This window comes from Mytilus galloprovincialis, chromosome 13 (assembly GCF_965363235.1).
Source record: "Mytilus galloprovincialis chromosome 13, xbMytGall1.hap1.1, whole genome shotgun sequence".
In the NCBI taxonomy this organism is placed as follows: Eukaryota; Metazoa; Mollusca; class Bivalvia; order Mytilida; family Mytilidae; genus Mytilus; species Mytilus galloprovincialis.
In genome coordinates this window covers 41,604,358-41,627,678 of record NC_134850.1, presented here as the reverse complement: position 1 = coordinate 41,627,678, position 23,321 = coordinate 41,604,358, and the positions used below count along the sequence as shown (strand labels likewise).

Below are 23,321 nucleotides of genomic sequence, written 5' to 3'. Positions count from 1 at the left end.
ACCGTTCAGGAGTTATGGTTCTTGAAAGATCGTAAAATGGCGTTTCCATTCACTTTATTGCATTTACTCATGAACCATTCAATCTAAGCTTTTCAAATTTTAATATGTTGATACTGATGACAAAATGGAGGTCAAATTTGATATTGACGATTTTCACTTTCTTCATTCATCAGTAATGGTTCTTGTGATATTGCCAGGACACAAATAAATGTTAATAAATCCGGTTTGCTGTCGTTGTGACAGCCTCTTGTTTTATAGTATGTTATTACAGTATTTAGGTGAAGACATATTGCCAAAGAAAATATTAATGTCATAACCATTGTTTTTGGAGATACTGAGATAATTGATGCAAAAAGAGGAGAGACACAAATTACATAAATTGCTGTCCAAACCCTAAAACAACTTTCCATGGAATAGTCAATACAAATTGTATATGAAGTTAAATTTTGATTACAGTGGACCTGAGAACAATTAGAGCAGCAGACCAGCCAATCATTGTGGACCCAACCCCTCCAGTTGCAGGCAACGTTTATGATGGACAGAGTTATGGAGTAGATCTTGCATTCACAAAAGATCCAGACGTGGTAAGCTTTCACATTCTTCTGTCTCTTCATAGACAATATAACGGGGTAGCCCCCAAATTTTCCTCAAGTTTTAATTTTTCTTATATTTACACCAATAAAAGGTTAGGGGGCCATGTATCCTCTGCCATAGTCTTGTTGAAATTCACGGTTGCATTTTATATTAAGGGTATATTGAATATAAAGTAAGATGAATGGCATTATGAAATCAAAAGATTTTTTCAATGAATATAAGTTGTTGTATTAGCAAAAGATTTAATAGTTTTATTTTATAATAGTAAGTATTATTAGATAATAAGTGGCGGATCCAGCCATTTTTAAAAGGTGGTTCCAACCATATGACCCCATTCAAAAGCATATATCGTAAAAAAAAAAAGGGGAACCGCCAGAACACTCCCCCTGGATCTGCCACTAGCAAACCTATGCATGTATAAATGAAGAAGTACCATTAAGTGGTTAAACAAAACGTTATAAAGTATTTACCCAATGAAGCAAATTGTATAACTTGGGCATGAAATCAATTGTCAGGTTGTAACTATTTATTCCTATCGTTTCAACCTACAAACAAACAAAAAACAAATTTTCAGTCACATAATAAACACAATAATTCAAATCAAATTAACACCATAAATGTTCCGTAAATTCACCTACAACTTCATCATTGATTCCGATTGTCCTTTGAATTTTATATGTAAATGTTATTCAAGCGTTCCATAGTTTTTCCACACGTTGATCTCTGTATTGATATGTAAATGTTATTCAAGCGTTCCATAGTTTTTCCACACGTTGATCTCTGTATTGATATGTAAATGTTATTCACGCGTTCCATAGTTTTTCCCAAACGTTGATCATTGTAACATAATAACATCTGCGAATCATGTTCATATATAAAACAAACGTAATTATCAGTTCATATTCATTGTTCTGTACACGAAACTGTTAAATAACTGTTCTTAATCTGTAATTCAACTTACGCATTGACATAATACACCCAAGTTATGTGTTCCGCCTTGTCATTCATTTACGGGATTGTTGATAATGGGGATAGTAACGACAGTTTTGATATTGGCATATGCTAAATTAAATTCAACAAAAACAAGATATATATCGTTCAAACGATACATTCCCCCGGCAAATAGTCAATCCTTTAACTGTTCCTCAACTGGTAATATAACAACAAGCCTGTGCACGGAACGGCGTATGGTTTGATCCTCGCATCCATTGTATGAGACTCCTTGACTGACATTTTTATATCTGAGAATTACATCTCTCACAAACCCATCTCTTCCGGCATTTGCCTCAACGATCTGTGCCATTTTCCATCGTCCACGGACAATGTTTGAATCTTGCACTATCACTAAGTCCCCAACCTTTACATTCCTTTGTTTGGTATGCCATTTTTGACGAATGATTAGCGTAGGAAAAAAGTCTCGTGTCCATTTTTTCCAAAAGTTTTGGACTACTTGTTGAATAAATTTCCACCTCAATTTATAATTGCTGTTCTCATTGAAGTTTCCATTAGGAACACGAATGCTTGATCTACCTAATAACAAATCATTTGGACACAAATATGATCCTTCCGTTGGGTCCGAATTTTTTGTTCCAATTGGTCTTTCATTTAATAGATTAGATACTTCAAATAACACAGTCTGTAACTCAGAAAACGTCATCACCGATGTTCCTATGGCAACCTCCAAACTCTTTTTCACAGATTTGACTAGTGATTCACTGACTCCGTTTTCCCATGGGGCATCTGCCGATTTGGTAGTGACCCAATCCATACCTTTGCATTTACCAAACGACTTAATCGGTTCCCAGTCCCATTTGTGAACCACTTGCTGCAGTTCTTTGCCTGCTGCCACAAGTTGTGAACCTGAATCAGATATCATTTTTCTTGGATATCCTCTAACAGTAACAAATCTTCTTAATGTCATTATAAAACTGCTTGTATCATAACCCTCTGCCAAGTCAACATATACTGCTCTGGTGGTCACGCAGTTAAAAAGGACGCCATATGCTTTACCATGTGTTCGTTTCTTCACAGTATCTCGAATCATAAATGGTCCAAACAAATCAACCGCACAATAATAAAATGCTGGTGCAGGTTGTAGTCTCTCTATCGGTAACATACCCATCTGCTGTCCTACAATCCTTTTCTCTCGCTTCCTACAAATGATGCATCGTTTCTTTACGAGCTTAATAATCCGACGTACCCCAGGAATCCAGTATCTGCTCCTTAATTTGGCCAACGTTGTATCCACCCCTGAATGATCCTCCGAATGAAAGGAAGCAACAATCAACTTGATAAATGGATGCGAATTTGGCAAGAGAATAAATTCAGTCTGATTCCAAGTGCGTTTCATCCATTCTTGCATTCTTTGTCCAACTGTTATTATGCCATCTGAGTTTGTTTGTACACCTAACCTTCGATATCTCACTAATGAATCCTTCGGGAGACTCTTTTGAATATGTTTTATCCATATCATTTCTGCTCTTTGTATATTTCCTGCTGAAATTCGGTTCGCTGCACCTTTGAATGATCTATGTTTAGCTATATCCAGAATTATACTTGTCACGCGCAACATCTTGCTTACATTCGAAAATCGATTAAGATCAATGTCACTTACATCGGGTACAATGTCTCTACTCTTTTCTTCATGTTCAAATGACATCGTGATTCCAACTGCATCCGGCAACTGACTTGATTCTGAATAATCTTGCCTGATCGGCCATTGTTCAATGGGCAACCGTAAAAAATCTGGACCCTTTTGCCAAACTGATTCCATTACCAATGCGGTTGGATCTGTTGCTCTCGTGGTCAAATCAGCAGGATTCTGTTCCCCTTGTACCCACCACCAATCAGAAGGTTCTGTCTTACTTTGAATCTCGGCTATTCTAGTTGCCACAAATGTTCCGAAGCCATAACTTTCTCTTTGTATCTGAGCTCTTACTATTGTTGAATCTACCACGTGAATTATTCGAATAAAGTTAAAGTCCATCTCCTTCACTATTTTTTCTCTGATTCTTGATGCAATTACTGCACCACATAATTCCAACCTCGGAATCGACAATTGTTTTGTTGGTGCTATCCTGTTTTTTGCTATAATCAGATTCGCTTCATATGTCTCGGGACCGATTTGCCATCTTATGTATGCACATGCTCCATATGCTACACTGCTTCCATCTGAAAATACTACTAATACGGGGTTCTTGTATGCAGCCTCTGGCTTAATACATCTAGGAAACTGAATCGACTCTAGTTGAAATACTCCCTTGAAGAACTCAATCCACTTTTGTCTCATTGCATCTGCTATTGGTTCATCCCATCCACCATTTCCTCCATCTGTCTTGCAAAATGATCTCAAAAGTAGTTTTGCGGTTAAAACAAACGGACAAGCTAACCCTAAGGGATCATAAATGCTCGCAACTTGACTAAGAACCATTCTTCTCGTGAGTATCAACGGTATGTCATCTATTTGAGTTTGTTGCAAATCTTTATCAATGTGTATTCCTCGACGTTTACTTGAAAAATTAATTTTTGCTTGAAATGTAAACATGTCATCTCTCGGTTGCCAAATCATTCCTAGAATCTTTTCCTTTGGTTCATTTGAAATATGTAATCCGCTCCATTGGTCGGACTGCTTCCCTGTAACAATCCAATGTTTAATTGTAAATCCACCCTTTGCAAGTAATTTTTCAGTGTCTTCCATTACCTTTCTTGCCTGATCATTATTGTCGACAGAGTTAATGATATCATCAACATAACTGTTTCTAAGAATCATTTCGGCTGCCTCTGGGTAAATATCTTTACTCATTTCCGCAGTCATTCCTAATGCAACGGTTGCAATAGTGCCACTAGGTCTGTCCCCAAAAGTGACCGTCTTTAACACATAATGATCAGGTTTTCTGCTTGCATCGAGATCTCTCCATAGAAACCGATGCGTATGTTGATCAGGAACTGAAAGTTTGATTGCATTATACATCTTTGAAATGTCTCCTGCAATTCCAATTCTATTTTGTCGAAATCTCAGTAGCACCACTAACATGTCATTCAATACATTCGGACCCTTTGCCCAATAATCATTTATCACATGTCCCATGTATGTGGAAGAGGAATTGAACACAATCCTGATTGGGGTTGACTTAGAGTCGGGTTTTAGAACCTCATGATGCGGTAGATAATGAATTGGTCCTTCATAATTCCTGACCTCGTAATCTGAAAGTTTTCTGGCAACGTTCCTATTAACCATATCTTTGATTTGATCATTGTATGCATTTGCATAGATTGTCCCGGTGCGTTGTAAGCGTTTCTCTGTCGATTCAAGACGATGATTTGCTGCTCCTATATTGTTAGGCAATTCTGCCGATTCTCTTATCCATGGATAAGTTACAGTCCAACGTTTTTCATCTTTGTCATATTGAAGTCCCTTTCTTATCATGTTCAGTTCTCGTTCTTCTGCTATAGTATAATTACCATTTCCGATCGGACATTTACCACACTTACAGTTTCCACATTTCGGGTTGCATTGAGTTCCTAAGCTTTCAATGTTGAAAAAGTTATCCAGACTTTCCTTCAGTCCATTAAAATTTGCAATATGTATGCTACCAGTGTCGTATTGTTGTCCATATAAATGATGAATACGTACAAAATGGTGAGACACCGTACCAACTTTAAGAAGCGTGTGACTACCTCTCAAACAGTAACCAAATTGGTTTTTCATCAGTTGAAGATTTCCTACTTGTTCTGCCTTTGTTGGTAAAAGAACACAGCAATCACTGCCTATCAATATGTCGACTTTTCCCTCAGGTCGAATCACATCCTTTTCCGTCACGCTTTTGAATAGCTTAGCGATGCCACGGATATCCACCCTAGTCACGTCTGCCGTAATTTGATCCATTCCATACGTCCTTATTTTCCATTCCTGTCCATTTAAATCAGTTAGTGGAACTATATATTCTTTACTTTGGATATAGTCAGTAGTGTTGCCGACCTTTGTCACGGACAATGTTACATCTCTTCCCTTGAGGTTCAGTCTCCGTGCAGAATCATGTGTTATAAGTGAGATGTTAGCTCCCGGATCCCATAGTGCTGTCAAATAGTTTCCATTGCTCGGAACCTTGCTTATCATGAGCAAAACGTCTTCTCTACCTTTATCTCCATTAACAATACTGATACAATTGTGAAACGTTGATCCATTGACTTGAATTCCATGTAAAGCTTGATGGTGCATCCTCCCACACATTTGTTGATTTTCATCCAGGACATCACACGGTTTCCTATTTGAACAGTATCTTGATAAGTGACCAATCTTGAGACAACTAAAACATCCTCCTTGTTTGCGAATTAAATCTATTTTAGTCTGACCATCCAATCTACTAAACGCTGTACATTTGCCAATATCATGATTATCAGTCTCATGATACCAACAACTTCTACGGTTTATTCTCATAGGTATATTATTCTTCGAATTCATTCCATCACCGTTCTGTTTATATCTATTACCATGCGACATAACCTCTGCTACCTGTGCCAATCCATCAACTACCTGCTTCAATGTTTCTTGATTTTGCTTTACTTGTGCTTGGAGAGATTCTACTGCTGTATCTTCCTCCAATGTTGTATTGTAAACCTTTGATTTAAGTAATGTTCGACTAGCAGAACTGTCTCGTAAATCAGAATGAATATATTCCATAGCATTTTTTTCTTCTAAAAGAAAATTTAGTAATTCCGGAAATGTATGTGATCCATACTTTTGCTTACGAAGAGCCCATACCCTCTTCTGCAATGGAGGTAAAAGTCTCTCGATTTGACTGATCATCGTAGCTGTGTTCATTTCAAGTTCCATGTTCATTCTTTTAAGATCGAGCCAACATCTCTCGACAACATCAACTGTGGTTATAAAGCTCATATAATCACCATCAAACATTGGTTTCAGTCCTTTAATTTCACTTAGTACAGCATCAGCAAGCTTCTCTGGCTTTCCATACTTAATGTCTAACCTTTTCATCATTTCCGTAAAATCGTTGTCAACACCTTTGACAGTAAGAAGTGCTTCTCCCGTCAAACATTGTTTAAGTGTAAACGGGTCATCTTTCATGAGGAGGTTGTAGTCTTGTTTGAAGCTTGGGTAATCTCTTATATTCCCAGTAAAAACAGGTGCATCCAGTTTTTTCACTCTCATATTATCCTTGGTACACTTTACTTCCTCAATGGGTTTTATGTCTTTTACCTTTGCTGCTTCAACCACTTTGCCCATCATTGACCTTGCTTCACAAAGTTTTTGATAAAGATGATCCATGTCTGTATTACTGTGCTCAATAATATCTTTATCTGTTTCGTCGTCAGAATCCAAAACTTCCAAGTACGAGGCATGACCCCCTTCCATCTCAGAATAAGCATCTTCAAGGTCCTTGATGATTAGTTCCAGTGATTCTTTCGATTCATTGTTGTGATGACTCTTATTGAACCGATTCAATATTCGATGAAATTTTCCCTTTGCATTGCTTCTCTTCTTTTTCAAAACTTTTTTCCCATCTCCAGGTTTGTCACCATTATTTGTAGGCATGGCTTTGCGTTGAAATGTATAACTTGGGCATGAAATCAATTGTCAGGTTGTAACTATTTATTCCTATCGTTTCAACCTACAAACAAACAAAAAACAAATTTTCAGTCACATAATAAACACAATAATTCAAATCAAATTAACACCATAAATGTTCCGTAAATTCACCTACAACTTCATCATTGATTCCGATTGTCCTTTGAATTTTATATGTAAATGTTATTCAAGCGTTCCATAGTTTTTCCACACGTTGATCTCTGTATTGATATGTAAATGTTATTCAAGCGTTCCATAGTTTTTCCACACGTTGATCTCTGTATTGATATGTAAATGTTATTCACGCGTTCCATAGTTTTTCCCAAACGTTGATCATTGTAACATAATAACATCTGCGAATCATGTTCATATATAAAACAAACGTAATTATCAGTTCATATTCATTGTTCTGTACACGAAACTGTTAAATAACTGTTCTTAATCTGTAATTCAACTTACGCATTGACATAATACACCCAAGTTATGTGTTCCGCCTTGTCATTCATTTACGGGATTGTTGATAATGGGGATAGTAACGACAGTTTTGATATTGGCATATGCTAAATTAAATTCAACAAAAACAAGATATATATCGTTCAAACGATACACAAATGTATTTCATTGATTTGTTATGTGTTTTTTGACAGATTTGTGCCAACTGGCAAGGCTTCTTTGATCCTGAATCTGGAATTTCATTCTACATGGTTAGCGTAGGTTCTGAACCATTAGAAAATGTGACAGACATTTCTAACTTGACACAGATCAACAAGAAGTCACATGAGGCCTGTGTTCTTCTGCAACCAGGATTTTATCTTGAACATGGCAAGACTTACTATACAACAGTCTGGGCCTATAATGGAGCAGCTAGACAACTAAATATTTCTTCAATTTCAAATGGAGGTAATTTAAACTACAATAAACAAATGTACAGGTACTTAAACGACTTGGTTTGGTAATGAAAATATACATTTTAATACACATGCAGGGAAAAAGTAGTAGGTAAATGGTTTTTATTTTTGAATTTCTTATACTATTATATTGATTGGCTGTTAATTATACCAGGATAAGGACGACAATTATGGATTTATTATGCAGTATATTTGGCTAATGTTTTAGATGCCTAAACTTTGCCAAAATTTCCCATCATTATAACCTACTGATTTCCTATTGGCTTGTAAACATAATTTGTCAAAATGAAGAAATCAAGTATCAATAAAATTCCAATTTTTCCTGTATCCACCAAAATATGTAAAAAATTAATCAACAGTATGTATGATATAGGAATACTTTTTTGTCCTGAGATAGTTTGAACTTAAATTTCTTTATCATTTTAAATTTATCATCATAATTTCAAGAAATTTTTAAAATCAAGCCAATGGCACAGCACTGTCAGCTGGGGTGATGATTCACTCTGTAATGTTTTTGCCAAAAAAATTGATTTGTATTGAGAAAGAGGTATTTAAAGATGTAAGACACTTAAAATACTCAGTATAAAACTGACTTTTCCAATGCATGCTCATTATTTTTACTACTAGTTCTGGTTGATTTATCTGCACCTGTACCCGGGGAAGTCGTTGATGGAATGATGGATAATTTTATTGACTTGGACTACACATCAAGTCAGGCTAAAGTGGAGGCCCAATGGAAGGATTATTATGACCCAGAGTCGACTATTAAACAGTATGATGTACAAGTGTCCAGTGCTCAGTAAGTGTACATGCTTTGTCATGGTTATCAAATCTTATAATTTCATTCTAAATTCTATACGGCTGTGTTATACTAAAATCTTCATTTTCTTAGTATTAGGAAAACATTTTTTGGTTAAGAAGCGAGGCCATTTCATGCATTGAACCTAGATTTTTTTTTTTTTGGGATACGATTGCTTTCAAGCAATCTGTAGATTTTTACCATTGACTCAGGGCCATGCCCTCACGTCAACCGTTTTATTCTAAACATTAAGGAACATCTCAGATTTTTAAGATGTCTTGCTTTAAAAGGTAAAAGCAAACAAAAGGATTGAATTTAAACAACTTTCCTTTAATGTTCTTCTCAATATCTTCATGTTTCGATATTTCCCTTGACTTATATGCGTGTTTTTAACAACACGGAAATCAGAATTAAGCAGTATTTATATTTAGTTTTTTTATAAATTTCGAAACACGTCGGAAGGAATTCCCCAGTTTTGATAAAATGTGAGAGTTCTCTGAATCCGATAAATCTATTTCTGTCATATAAGAACTGAAGTAGAGTTTTTCTTATATGTCACCGTTATGAAACTGGTATTTGATATCGTACTTCTATAAAGAAATGGAGAACCATTTAGGTCGTTTAATTACATTTAATATACATTCTTGCTACAAATCACAAGTCTAGGGTTTGTTTAGGTAATTATGTGCATGCGTATAGTTTTCTTGACTACAAAGGGTACTAGATTGAATGGTTGCTCTGGATTCCCCACTCCATTGATTAATTTGAAACTCATGAGATCATTTCTATGTCTGTCTGCTATTGAGGGTTATTGTTGTTGCATAATTTTAAATCATGTATCATTTAAATTAAAATAAATGTAGTCCACAACATAAAGGTGTAATTAGAACACTCCTTCAGCCGAAATAGAGTCTTCCATATTATCGGTTCGAATTGTCTCCCTATCGTAAGTAACTTCCGTCAATTCTGAATCAAAATACGACGATACGTCGAGAAAAATTAACTTGTTCTGTCGATAGACGTCGTATTATATTAAAAGCGATCGCAATTTTAAACAGAGGAATGTGTACAGAAAGGAGTAATGCCCACTGACCCAAAGGAAATTAAATATTTAAAGAGTTAGAAATGGGGTTCTTCCTAGAATTCACGTAGGAAAATAGGTGATAAGATATGAAGTGAAATACCTTCTCTCACTCTCAGTGACTGCTGTGGAAAATAAACTTGGAATTAATAGTACAAAAATAAAACACAATAATTTCATTGTTCATACACTTGTATGGAGGATTGGCTATTTTTAAACTTGAGTAAATATTCAGATTACGTAAATTACATTTTACATGCAGTTGAATTATTTTGAAAATAATACTAATACATGTATCAATGAAAACAATGGCAATCATATCCCTCAGACCAATCATGCTTTTTTATTATTAGTAGGTTTTATTATATATATGAATTGTAAAGTAAGAACAAACTATTAGGATAAAATGAAAACTTTATTTCAGAAACATGTCTAACGACTTTACAGTGATTAGAGAATGGGTGACGTTCAGTAACGATTCCACCAGTGCTAGGTGGCTTAATTTCCACTTGGCACACAGAGATAGAATAAAGATAGAACTAAAAACAACAAATGGAGCTTTGAATTCCATCGTAAATGAAACTGATTCATATGTTGTGGACTTAACTCCTCCAGCCCTGAGTTACCTTGGAGATGGATTGACACAGGGTGATGATATAGACTTCCAGGTAAGTGGTTAATTTTAGAAAGGGGAATTCCAGTGTGACTATCAAACCATCATATTTATGTATACGTATTATAAATCAAAAGAAGCAATTATGGCAGATCATCATCTTTATTTGACAACCTTTGCCTATATAATTTTTCTGATAAGTCTGATTTTTTTCATTTCAGCGAAGGGTCATTTGTTTCTCACCATAATGAACCCAGTCTTTTAATTAACAAACAATTAAGTTTCAATTTTCTTCTTTTTCTTCTTTTTTTTTTTTTTTAAAGTTTTTGATATATATTTGTTTTTCATGAATGTTCAACATTAATTTTTGTAGTCTGATGCCACTTCCTTAAGTACAAACTTCAAATTTGAAGACAATGAATCTGGACTGGATTACTATAGAGTACAGATTTACGAGAAGTACCAGGGTACCAGAAGACAAATTGTTCCAGGTAATTTTACTAGTGCAAAACATATCATAATGGTATGTATGTCAGAACACAATTAGTTCTGATGAACTGTTCTAATCAATATATGTATCATATGTCGGAGTAATAGGACATGAATAATGCCACAATTAGTTATTTAACTCGTGCAAATGGGTTTTTTTACATAAAGCTGATATATGCAGATAGGCTTTCCTAAACTAGTTAATGCTTCTTTTATTGTTATATCTCAAAATCTGTAGGAGCTGTATTCCAAGTGTTGAAAATTATCACCAACTTAAAACTGAAGAAGTATGTGCAATTTTAGGTCCCCATTTATAATAGCAGAATGTCAATTTTCACCCAATGAGTAGTGATATAGACTTAGTTGACCCACTTGTTTTCTTGCCAGTTTTTAAATCTACCCATATGAAATATGAAAACAGATACCTAATCCAATCATCTTCTAATCAGTGTTCATTAAAAAAAGTAAATGTGTCTTTTGTATTTTTCAGTTAATAATGGTGACTGGATGGATCTATTGGGCAACCCTACAAGAACATCTTACACTCAAACAGGAATGTCCCTTAACCTTGGGGCTGCTTACAGTATTAGAGTGGGATCCCTTAACAAAGCAGGACATATGGCAGTGTTTGAAACTGATAGTGTTAGAGTGGATACATCACCACCTTCTGTGAGTGGATCATTTTAAAATGATAATTTTACCAGACATAAACCTCTTGTTCACTTTGAAAATTGTTAAATGTTGTGAAAGCTTTACAGAGATGGTTTTCAGGGAAACCTTATTTATAGTATAACCAATCGCCGTATTTGAATATCAAAAAATAAGACAACGCGTGACCGAACGATGCATGGATTAAACGAGTGCGCAGCACAAGTTTAATCCATATCGGCGTTCGGTCACAAGTTGTCTTATTTTTTTATATTCAAATACGGCGATTAGTTATACTTTTTATTACATTGTCAAATGGCTTTTTTTATGAAATTAATGTAGAAAATGTAAGGGACTATATGTTTTTCCTATGCATTTTGTTTTGATCCGACGTTATCGACGTCTTGACAACGCCTATTGTTGTATGACGTCAGAGAGTGAAATAACCACGTTTATTTCACATGTGAAATTATCGGTTTTTATTTAACTGGGAAATCAATGTAATTTATTGCAACCAATGTAATAAAATGTTTTAATTTTCTCTTTTACGCTTAAAAAATGTCAACATTATTGAAAAATTTGAAGTTAACTCTAAATTATTGTGTGCATTTATTATTATTAATAAAAAATGCAATAATTTCTGAATTACAGTATTCTTATTCTGCTTGCATATATTGATATTTGATGATTTGTTTTAGGTCATGTGGTTGAAAGTAGGAACATTAGTCTCTGGTGTAGAGGAGAAAGTTGATGGATACGTGTGGCAGGCCGGTACAAAAGGGATCAAGGCAGCCTGGTTGGCTATTGACCCTGAGTCTGGTATTATTGGGTATGAGGTTGCTGTCGGAACTACTCCAGGTAAATATTTTTAGATTAAATTTAAATGAAATAACTTTTTGCTTAACTATATATCTAATGATCTATTCAAATGTTACCAAGCCTGTCAAATTAGTTTTTCTGTTGACATTTTTTTTATTGTAAGATTTTTTGTGAAATGAAGGCAAGGTCTAAAATCATGATAGTGTGATAGTTTCCATATACTGTACAGTATACACTGTAATAACATATTTTGTATCATTCTCAAAGGTGGAACAGATAAACTAGGCTGGACATTATATGGTGCAGAAAATGATGTGTATATAGATGGTCTTACTCTTGATATAACCAACCTGACTACCTATGATCCTGTGTATTACGTCAGTCTGAAGGCCCAGAATGGAGCACAATTACTCAGCTCGTCAATCACATCTACTCCTATTGTTGTTGTGGAAGAAGATAGAGCCGGTAATTATTTTATAGTCACAAATTGAAAAATAGAAACACTTTTTTTTTAAATGATGTGAAATACAATCTAATGCTGCAAGTACTGAAGTCTATCTTCACTAAATTTTCCATCTGCTACAATAACCTCTATGAAATTTGAAATTTAAGTTTGTTTCCATATAATTACAGACAAAATGTAAATGTCTTTATAAAGGCAAGTTTCTACTGAGTTAAACATACTGTGGATTCATTTATTTTAGTGTGTTCCAATTTTAATAATTTTTTTATACGCCCGTCAAAATTTTGACGGGACGTATTATGGTATACAAATGTCCGGTGTCCGTCCGTCCGTCCGTCTGTCTGTCCGGCGTAAACATGTCGCACCGTAACTTGAGAACGACTTATCTAAATTTCATGAAACTTAATATAGTTGTTCTTTATGATGGTCAAATGATCTGTATACTTTTTGGTGAAAATAAGATTTAAACTTTTTGAGTTACGGCACTTTGTAACTAAAACAGGGGTGTGTTTTTTTTCACATGTCGCACCGTATCTCAAAAACGATTCTTGATTATTGCTTAAAACTTTACACACTTCTTAGTTATATTAATCTTAATATCTGTATACTTTTTATGCCCCACCTACGATAGTAGAGGGGCATTATGTTTTCTGGTCTGTGGCTCCGTTCGTTCGTTCGTTCGTTCGTCCGTCCGTCCGTCCGTTCGTTCGTCCCGCTTCAGGTTAAAGTTTTTGGTCATGGTAGTTTTTGATGAAATTGAAGTCCAATCAACTTGAAACTTAGTACACATGTTCCCTATAGTATAATCTTTCTAATTTTAATGCCAAATTAGATATTTACCCAATTTCAAAGTCCATAAAACATGGAAAATGATAGTGCGAGTGGGGCATCCGTGTACTTTGGACACATTCTTGTTGGTGATGATTCAAAATTTCATTTTTGAGTTATTGAGTATTTTGTAAAAAAGGGGGAGGGTTTTTTACATGTCGTGCCGTATCTCAAAAACTATTTATGATTATGGCTTAAAACTTTACACAATTCTTTTGTTATATTAATCTAAAGATATGTATACTTTTTGGTGATGATTCAAAATTTCATTTTTGAGTTATTGAGTATTTTGTAAAAAAGGGGAGGGGGTTTTTACATGTCGTGCCGTATCTCAAAAACGATTTATGATTATTGCTTAAAACTTTACACAATTCTTTTTTTATATTAATCTAAAGATCTGTATACTTTTTGGTGATGACTCAAAATTTTATTTTTGAGTTATTGAGTATTTTGTAAAAAAAGGGGAGTTTTTTTTTTACATGTCGCGCCGTATCTCAAAAACAATTTATGATTATTGCTTGAAACTGTACACACTTCTTTGTTATATTAATATAAAGATCTGTATACTTTTTGGTTTGATTCAAAATTTTATTTTAGTGATATTTGTAAAAAAAAAAACAGGGTGGGGGGGTTTCACATGTCCCGCCGTGTCTCAAAAGCAATAAATGGTAATTGCTTAAAACTTTCTCAGAAACTATTTATGATTATTGCATAAAACTTCCACACAAGACGTCGGGAGTATCATGCGCTCATGGCGCAGCTGTTTATTATCAATGTCTGCATACAAGCCTATAGAAAATTTGTAATCTGTTGAAGATTTAGATCATGGTTTGCCTGTACCAATGAAAACCATCAAAATTTGTAACCTGTTGAATATTTAGATCATGGTTTGCCTGTACCAATGAAAACCATCAAAATTGGTATTCAACAAATTAAATAACAATGAATCCACAGTAGCTGAATATTATATGTACCAGTTTTTATTTGAAATGTATATTGCTGACCTTTATACAAAATTAATTAACCCTACTACATAGGTATAGATTGAATAGTAAAGTCTTAAGTAATGATAGAGTTTATCTAAAATCTATAACATTATATACAGGTCTTATTGTTGATGGAGCTGATGGAACAGATACTACCTCAACAGAATTGGGCGTGGACGTTGACTACACTGTAGATACCACCACTGTTACTATACAGTTTGATGAATTTGAAAGTCACCTTCATGGTGTGATGATGTATGAGTGGGCTGTAGGTACCTCACCAGGTGGAGAAGATGTACAACCATTCATGAGTGAGGGTATTATACATTCAGAGGAAGAAAATGTAGCAGGAGATGGTTAGTGTTGTCTGCTTTTTGCTCATTTTGAGTCATATTTATCTTCCATTGTCAGATCCAGATATACTCTCCCTCAGTTAGTTGTATCTTGACTGACACGAATTACTTGCTATCTTGTGTATAATTGTCTTCATATTAATTCATAGCTCCTTAAATATCCTTCCATATAAGCCAAATAAAATTAGTATGGTTTTTCAGTTTTGTATCTTTATTTTTTTGAATTTATCACACTAGTTTTACATTGCTCGAAAGCATTATATTCATTCTCTTTTCTGACTTGTAGGTGTAACAAGTTCTGGACATGCCCATGCCACATTACCATTGAAGCCAGAGACCATTTATTATTCATCTGTCAGGGGAATCACTAATGGTGGAAATGTTGTCCAGGCATCTTCTGATGGTTTTATGGTTGATATTTCACCACCTACAGTCAATATTGACAGGTAAGGAAAATAGCTTAGTGTGTGCAATTTACAAGTAAAAGATGTTCCATAAAAACATATATGTGAACTAGGAAAGCACTTCAAAATCTGATCTAAAGCTACATTTTCCAAAGCAACACACCTTAATCTGTTAAGCTTTTATCCTGTTTCTACTTAAGTCATCCTGTATTAAATGACATAGATACTAAAATAAAGGTTGGAACGATGCTATTTACTCTTTTCATTCCAGTAGAATATTACTCTAGAAAATCCAGTGGAAAGCTGTGTTCAACTGAATTCAATTGGATTAACCAGTTGAATTGCAGCAGGATTTTCAATTCCAGTGGAAAACAATGAGATTCCACTGGATTCACATCTTCGTTATTGGTACATATTTTCATTTTTGAAACTTTAAAATTATATTTTAATAGGTTAACTGACAAGACAGCATCAGATCAGGACATCACTAGCGGTAATTCTCTGTACCAGACGACAACTGACTCGCTGACTGCCCAATGGACATACAATGACACAGAGAGTCGTATAGAACGTGGATGGTATTCAGTAGGAACCTATCCATTTGCTGAGGACATCGCCCCAATGGTTGAGGTAGAGATTTCATCCATGGATTTCAGTACTTTACCATTGGCTTATGTTACTGCTGTTGATACAGGTATGTTAGACAAAAAAAAACAGTCTGGGATATTCTGTACTTGCTGATGAATAATGATAAGGTATATTTAACCCTTAAACATTTGATTTACTTACAATTCTAACAGTAGGTTTGTGCCTGGAAGGAATGCTAACATAGATAAACAAAAAAAGTACTTTACTTCTCTAAAATATTGATAACCTAGTTGACTGAGTGGTCTAGGGTGCTGCACACAGTTAAGGTGATGTGGTTGATAATTCAAACTCAACAGCTTGCAAGAGCAAAAATGCATTTTGTTAATTGATTAGCCTTATTTAAAATATATATCATTCTGTGGATTCCTTTAATTTCATTGGTACCATTTTTTTGTGGAATGAGGACAAATTGTGTCTGCCAGAATATTTAATTTCATAGTTTTTATACGCCCGTCAAAATTTTGACGGGACGTATTATGGTATACAAATGTCCGGTGTCCGTCCGTCTGTCTGTCTGTCTGTCCGTCTGTCCGGCGTAAACATGTCGCACCGTAACTTGAGAACGAATTATCCAAATTTCATGAAACTTAATATAGTTGTTTCTTATGATGGTCAAATGATCTGTATACTTTTTGGTGAAAATAAGATTTAAACTTTTTGAGTTACGGCACTTTATAACTAAAACAGGGGTGTTTTTTTTTCACATGTCGCACTGTATCTCAAAAACGATTCTTGATTATGACTTAAAACTTTAAGCACTTCTTAGTTATATTAATCTCAACATCTGTATACTTTTTTGTGATGATTCAAAATTTAATTTTTGAGTTATTGAGTATTTTGTAAAAAAGGGGGAGGGTTTTTTTGCATGTCGCGCCATATCTCAAAAACTATTTATGATTATTGCTTAAAACTTTACACATGTCTTTGTTATATTAATCTCAATATCTGTATACTTTTTGGTGATGATTCAAAATTTCATTTTTGAGTTATTAGTATTTTGTAAAAAAGGGGGAGGTTTTTTTTACATGTTGTGCCGTATCTCAAAAACGATTTATGATTATTGCTTAAAACTTTACACACTTCTTTGTTCTATTAATCTAAAGATCTGTATACTTTTTGGTGATTATTCAAAATTTTATTTTTGAGTTATTGAGTATTTTGTAAAACAGGGGAGGGTTTTTGTCGAGCCTGCAACTTTTGTTGCAGAAAGCTCGACATAGGGATAGTGATCCGGCGGCGGCTACAGCAGCGGCGGCGGTGTTAGCTAACTTCTTAAAAGCTTTATATTTTAGAAGGTGGAAGACCTGGATGCTTTGTATATAGATGCCTCATGTTACGAAGTTTCTGTCAGTCACATGTCCAATGTTCTTGACCTCATTTTCATGGTTCAGTGACCACTTGAAAAAAAAAGTTCAGATTTTTTGTAATGTTGAATTCTCTCTTATTATAAGTAATAGGATAACTATATTTGATATGTGCGTACCTTGAAAGGTCCTCATGTCTGTCAGACAGTTTTCACTTGACCTCGACCTCATTTCATGGATCAGTGAACAAGGTTAAGTTTTGGTGGTCAAGTCCATATCTCAGATACTACAAGCAATAGGGCTAGTATATTCGGTGTATGGAAGGACTGTAAGGTGTACATGTCCAACTGGCAGGTGTCATCTGACCTTGACCTCATTTTCATGGTTCAGTGGTTATAGTTAAATTTTTGTGTTTTGGTCTGTTTTTCTCATACTATATGTAATAGGTCTACTATATTTGTTGTATGGAATGATTGTGAGGTGTACCTATCTAGCGGGCAGATGTCATGTGACCTTGACCTCATTTTCATGGTTCAGTGGTCAAAGTTAAGTTTTTGAGTTTTGGTCTTTTTATCTAATACTATACGCCATAGGTCATCTATATTTGGTGTATGGAAATATTTTATGATCTTTATGTCAGTTGCGCAAGTTTTATTTGACCGTGACCTCATTTTCACAGTTCATTGCACAGTGTTAAGTTTTTGTGTTTTGATCTATTTTTCTTAAACTATAAGTAATAAGTCAACTATATATGTTGTATAGAAGCATTGTTAGCTCTACATGTCTGCCTGGCATGGTTCATCTGACCTTGACCTCATTTTCAAGGTTCATTGGTCTTTGTTTAGTTATCTTGGTTAATGTTAAGTTTATGTGACAGTTGTATTAAAGCTTAGCTTTATACTTAGGACTATCAACATAATATCAATGATTAGTATAGAAGGCGAGACATTTCAGCGTGTGCACTCTTGTTTACATGTTGGGCCGTATCTCAAAAATAAGTTATGATTATTGCTTAAAACTTTACACACTTCTTTGATATATTAATCTAAAGATCTGTATACTTTTTGGTTTTGATTCAAAATTTTATTTTGGTCATATTTAGTTTTTGTAAAAAAAACCAGGGTGGGGGTTTCACATGTCCCGCCGCCGCCGTCTAAAACAATAGATGGTTATTGCTTAAAACTTTCTCATAAACTATTTATGATTATTGCATAAGACTTCCACATAAGACGTCGGGCGTATCATGCGCTCATGGCGCAGCTGTTTATTACCATCACCATACAAGGTTACAAAAATTTGTATTTTATTGAAACTTAAAATCATGATTAACCTTAACCCACAAATTCCACAAAGATAGGCGCCCTACACATAGTAATGAATAAACCTTATATGTTTTAGGAAAGCCAAACATAATCAGCATCTGGGCAGAGAACAAAGCTGGACTAGTGTCTGAAGTAGCTACTGGATCAGTTATCATTGACAAATCTCCACCAGGAGAAGGCTTTGTCTCCTGTCCTGATTATGTTGGGGTTAGTATAACTAGTTTTGTTATTGCCTTAAATGTTATTTTATCATATAAGTATGCATCAAATCATGTATACTTTCAACTTCTTTGCTTAGGTTTAAATAAAACATTGATATAAATAATTTTTTTTTTAAATCAGAAAAGACAGCTACAATTTAATATATATTTGAATTCAAGATGTATTGTATGCAAGCATGAGACAGCAACTAGTTTATAACTTATACGGCATTTGGTAGGGATTTGTGTCAATGGCAATCGTACCATAAACTGATTGTAAAATCATTTCTAAGTTTCCAGCAAGGTGGACTTATCTTTGTATCCATATATCATATGTTTAAAGGTTCTATTAAAAAAATGAAGTGATATATGTGTTTATCACTGTTGTTTACAGTTGAATGCTCCTATACTGTGTACATGGCATGGCTTCCTGGACAAACAGAGTCCTATCCAGAAATACATCATAACAATGGGAAGTCAGCAAGGATCAAATAATATCTACAATGGAACAGAGGTCCCAGGATACATGAGTCAATATTCAATCCAAGGTGAGTTGTAACTCATACTTAAAGTGATGAGCCAGGTTGTAGGAGTTAATAATTACGGGTAATACATAATGAGTTTTAATTAACAATATGCAATTTAAAATGAGTTTTATTTCAATACCAGAATTGAGGACTCGTGACATATGAATAAGGTCTTAGTTTCACAAGTTATTTTCCAACTGCAACAAAGAATTCAGCAAGGATCTATGCATTCAAACATTGATACTTTAATTTTGAAAACCAATTTACTGCTACAATGTGTTTGAATATCTTTAGAGTAACCATAATTTGATAATTTGAAATAATGATTTAACCATACATACATAGGAATAATAAATTTTATTCATTTTATTAGGTCTTGGAGACAAGTTACATCATGGAGATAAATACTATGTGACAGTGACTGCAGTTAACTATGTTGACATGGAAGCTTACGCCTTCTCCGCTGAGATTGGTATAGACTCGACACCACCAACCTACGGTAAAGTGATTGACCTTCACACTACATACAGAGTAGATGTCACGGACACTGAGATGACGTTAGCCATGAATGCCAAGAAATGTGACACAGATGAAGGTAAGAACATATTACAGTGAAACCTGTCTGAAAATAAATCTGTGTAATGCTGAAGTTTTTATTATTGTTTGAGATAGGTTAAATTTAAAAATATACCTAAAATTTTACACAGATTTTGGGATTCTGTAAAGTTGGTTTTTTTTCTTGTGGTCTAATATTTTATTTTATATTTTCCTATTTGTACAAGCTCTCAATCTTCAAGCTTTCTGAGCAACAATACATATTTTTTCTTAAATTTTTTCTTATTTATAAAATTAATATTTTAGTATATACACTAGAACTATATTGTGTACTTTGTGAAGTGATCAATAAGATGTTATTGGTATTTCTGATGTATTAAATGATTTTATATCTATTTGTAGAATGTGATTTGCTGGATGCCACTTGTTCAGAATCTATGACTTCAGTGTCAGCCACGTGGCAAGCATTCCAAGATCCAGAATCTGGAGTACTGAGGTCAGTTTAAGATACAAAAAAAGTACAATTTCAGATATGGTCAGTTGACAGACCTTGAAAGACTCAAAATAGGTTTTAAGGTCCTAGCATATGACACCTTAATTAACCATATTCTCATTAACATAAGCATCTGTGATGTCTACCATTCCTCTATTTATTAGTCTGCTAACTTACTGAGTTTGAATACAGAGAAATCAAAGGAAACAATTTCATTTTGAACTGGGATTCCCTGGGAACTTGATAGAAATTATGTATGTGCTAAAAAAAACCAACTTGAAATATAGTAAACTATGTCTTAAAAATGCCTAAATGGGAGTTCACATCCATATTCACAGACATATGTTGATTTCAAAATAGAAGGCTAATGCAATATCACATGTCTGCTGTTGAGAAATTTGTCAAATGTTATGAGCAGATGAATACCAGTTGACCTAAAAATTTTAATTCAAAATTAATTGATTCTCTGAAATGAAATTATCAAAATTTCAGTTTATTTCCATACAACAAATATTCAATAGGACTAACCGAATCTCAATTTACTGATAAATAAACTTAAGATTTCTAGGTTATTTATTTCTGTGCATCAAAATGAAAATAATGTCCAATTACTAGGTGAATAAGCATTTGTTCAGGATGTTGTTAGCTAATCACTATGCTTTAAAAATATTTCTCAGAATGCAATACACTGGACGTTAAGCAACCAACAATCAATCAATCAATCAGATTCTGAACTTGTGTATTATGCATTGAAATAAGTCTTTGTTATATTTTCATAGGTACCAGATAGCGCTTGGAACAACACCTGGTGGTGGACAAATCAAGCCTTTCTTTGACATAGATTTAGAAGATGGAGTCCGTTCCTATACAATTGGTGCTCTCAATCTTGTTGGTTATAGAGTGGTAAGTTTGAAATTTTCCCCTAAAAATTTCAGGTTGAGTTGAAATGTATGATATGTGTATACTGTTTACAATTAAGAGTGAATGGCAAAAACATTAACTTGCCTTTTCGATGGCAGCTGCCATATAGAAATTTATAATCTATTATTAGATAAATATACATTTTGTGTATGATTATCATACTCAGAATCAGAATTCAATCAATCAAAATGCTGGATTTAGTGTTTTGAGCACAAATTTTGTACTCAAGAGAACTGAGTAAAGATTTTATGATGCAGAACCCTGGTTTCAATTACAGCAATACTTGTGTAATATTTGTCAAAGTAAAAAGACTGCCTTCCTGTCTTATCTAATAACTATAAAAGTTTATATATATAGCCTGGTAGCTTTTACTGCTGTTCCTCATCTATGAATGATTTTCTAATTATTATATTTTAGGTTTATGTTTCTGTAAAAGGAATCAATGGAGCTGGTCTGACAAGTGTTGCAACATCCAATGGACTGTATATGTCATACCTCAGTCAGGGAATGGACCCTCTCAGTCATGTAGGGGTTGCTGATGTATTGGAGAATTCTGTTGGAGATGTGTAAGTGAAATAATCTGCGCTATAACCATCTCAGCTATGTGTCATTTAATCAATCCTACTGACTGTTCTGTTATTACTGTCTATTGAATTTCAAACTCAAAGTAACGTCTGGTACATAACAATCATCCATATTTAATAAAGGGCACAGTTGATCAAGTGTTTCTATGAAGGGTAATAGAGTAATATCCATTGGATTAAATTATAGTTGCAGTAACCAATCAAAACCTGGCATTTTAAATAGAAGTATACTTATCTGTGATATCATATATATTTTTATAGTCAGTTCCAGTCTGGTGACGATACTTACAGAGCATCATGGGATATGTCAGGTGATCCATGTCCAGTTACAAGCTATGAATGGAAGATCCAAAGGCTTGATGGTCTTGTTATACAAGACTGGCTGCAAATGAATCGTAAGTTGTTTTTTAATGGTAGCTATATTACCAAATATATAGTGTAAACAATTATGTATGATCTACATATTTATCAGTCTAATTAGGACTTTTCTCACTGATATTTATAATTGCATACTGTAAATTCAGAAATTTTAACAATTTTTGAAAGAAAGACAAAAATGCGAGATTGATTAATGCAATTTTGCAAAAATCTGGATACAGTTATATGTATCGAATTTTAGAATGAAGTTATTATAATTGTGATACTCACCCTGTCTCATTATTCACATTTTTTAAAAAAATCGCAATAATTTCTGAATTTACAGTACTATGAAGGTAGCATCTTTAAAGTAGTAATGACTTTTTGACATATTCATTCTATGATGAGTGTATTTCCAATTGATGTTAGTTGAGATCACATGACATATTTATGAAACTTCCTGTTATTTTTAAGTGAATACTGATGGCATGACAGATGGGTTATCATTGGAAAATGGAAAAATGTACTACTCCTTAGTGAAGGTTACCAATAAATTAAACTACACCTACATTCTAAGATCAGATGGTGTCACTATTGAGAAAAATCCACTTTTACCTGGGAAGGTGTTTGATGGGGATGTAACTGGCTATGATATTAACTACTTACCATCCAATAAAATTGTCTATGCAAACTGGGATGGATTTGGTTTACCTGCTAGTGCCATGAAACAAGTAGATGTGCTGTCAGGTAAATTTGCTGAATGATTAAAACAGTGTTGATTTCTTGAAGACAAACAATCAGTGAATTAATAAAAAGAATAAAATGCAACAATTTTGTTT

General features: G+C 34.1%; 1 protein-coding gene and 1 long non-coding RNA gene across 2 annotated transcripts in view; one reads left to right on the top strand and one right to left on the bottom strand.

Moving 5' to 3' along the window:
- LOC143056307 (uncharacterized) overlaps nt 1-23,321 on the top strand; it is a 62,479-nt gene that overhangs the window by 7,799 nt on the left and 31,359 nt on the right. The window contains exons 8-26 of the mRNA XM_076229392.1: nt 457-584; nt 7,828-8,080; nt 8,716-8,887; nt 10,393-10,636; nt 10,955-11,072; nt 11,561-11,739; nt 12,417-12,576; nt 12,805-13,002; nt 14,934-15,170; nt 15,454-15,613; nt 16,024-16,265; nt 18,922-19,052; nt 19,440-19,593; nt 19,946-20,167; nt 20,530-20,623; nt 21,400-21,523; nt 21,959-22,107; nt 22,387-22,520; nt 22,957-23,229. Of these exons, the coding sequence (XP_076085507.1) occupies nt 457-584; nt 7,828-8,080; nt 8,716-8,887; nt 10,393-10,636; nt 10,955-11,072; nt 11,561-11,739; nt 12,417-12,576; nt 12,805-13,002; nt 14,934-15,170; nt 15,454-15,613; nt 16,024-16,265; nt 18,922-19,052; nt 19,440-19,593; nt 19,946-20,167; nt 20,530-20,623; nt 21,400-21,523; nt 21,959-22,107; nt 22,387-22,520; nt 22,957-23,229 (3,372 nt within the window). The remainder of the gene's footprint in view (nt 1-456; nt 585-7,827; nt 8,081-8,715; nt 8,888-10,392; nt 10,637-10,954; nt 11,073-11,560; nt 11,740-12,416; nt 12,577-12,804; nt 13,003-14,933; nt 15,171-15,453; nt 15,614-16,023; nt 16,266-18,921; nt 19,053-19,439; nt 19,594-19,945; nt 20,168-20,529; nt 20,624-21,399; nt 21,524-21,958; nt 22,108-22,386; nt 22,521-22,956; nt 23,230-23,321) is intronic.
- LOC143056313 (uncharacterized) lies at nt 1,103-7,783 on the bottom strand. Its single transcript, XR_012972293.1, has 2 exons — nt 7,640-7,783; nt 1,103-7,223 (listed from the first exon to the last, which is right to left on the bottom strand). It is a non-coding gene; the product is annotated as an uncharacterized LOC143056313 (long non-coding RNA).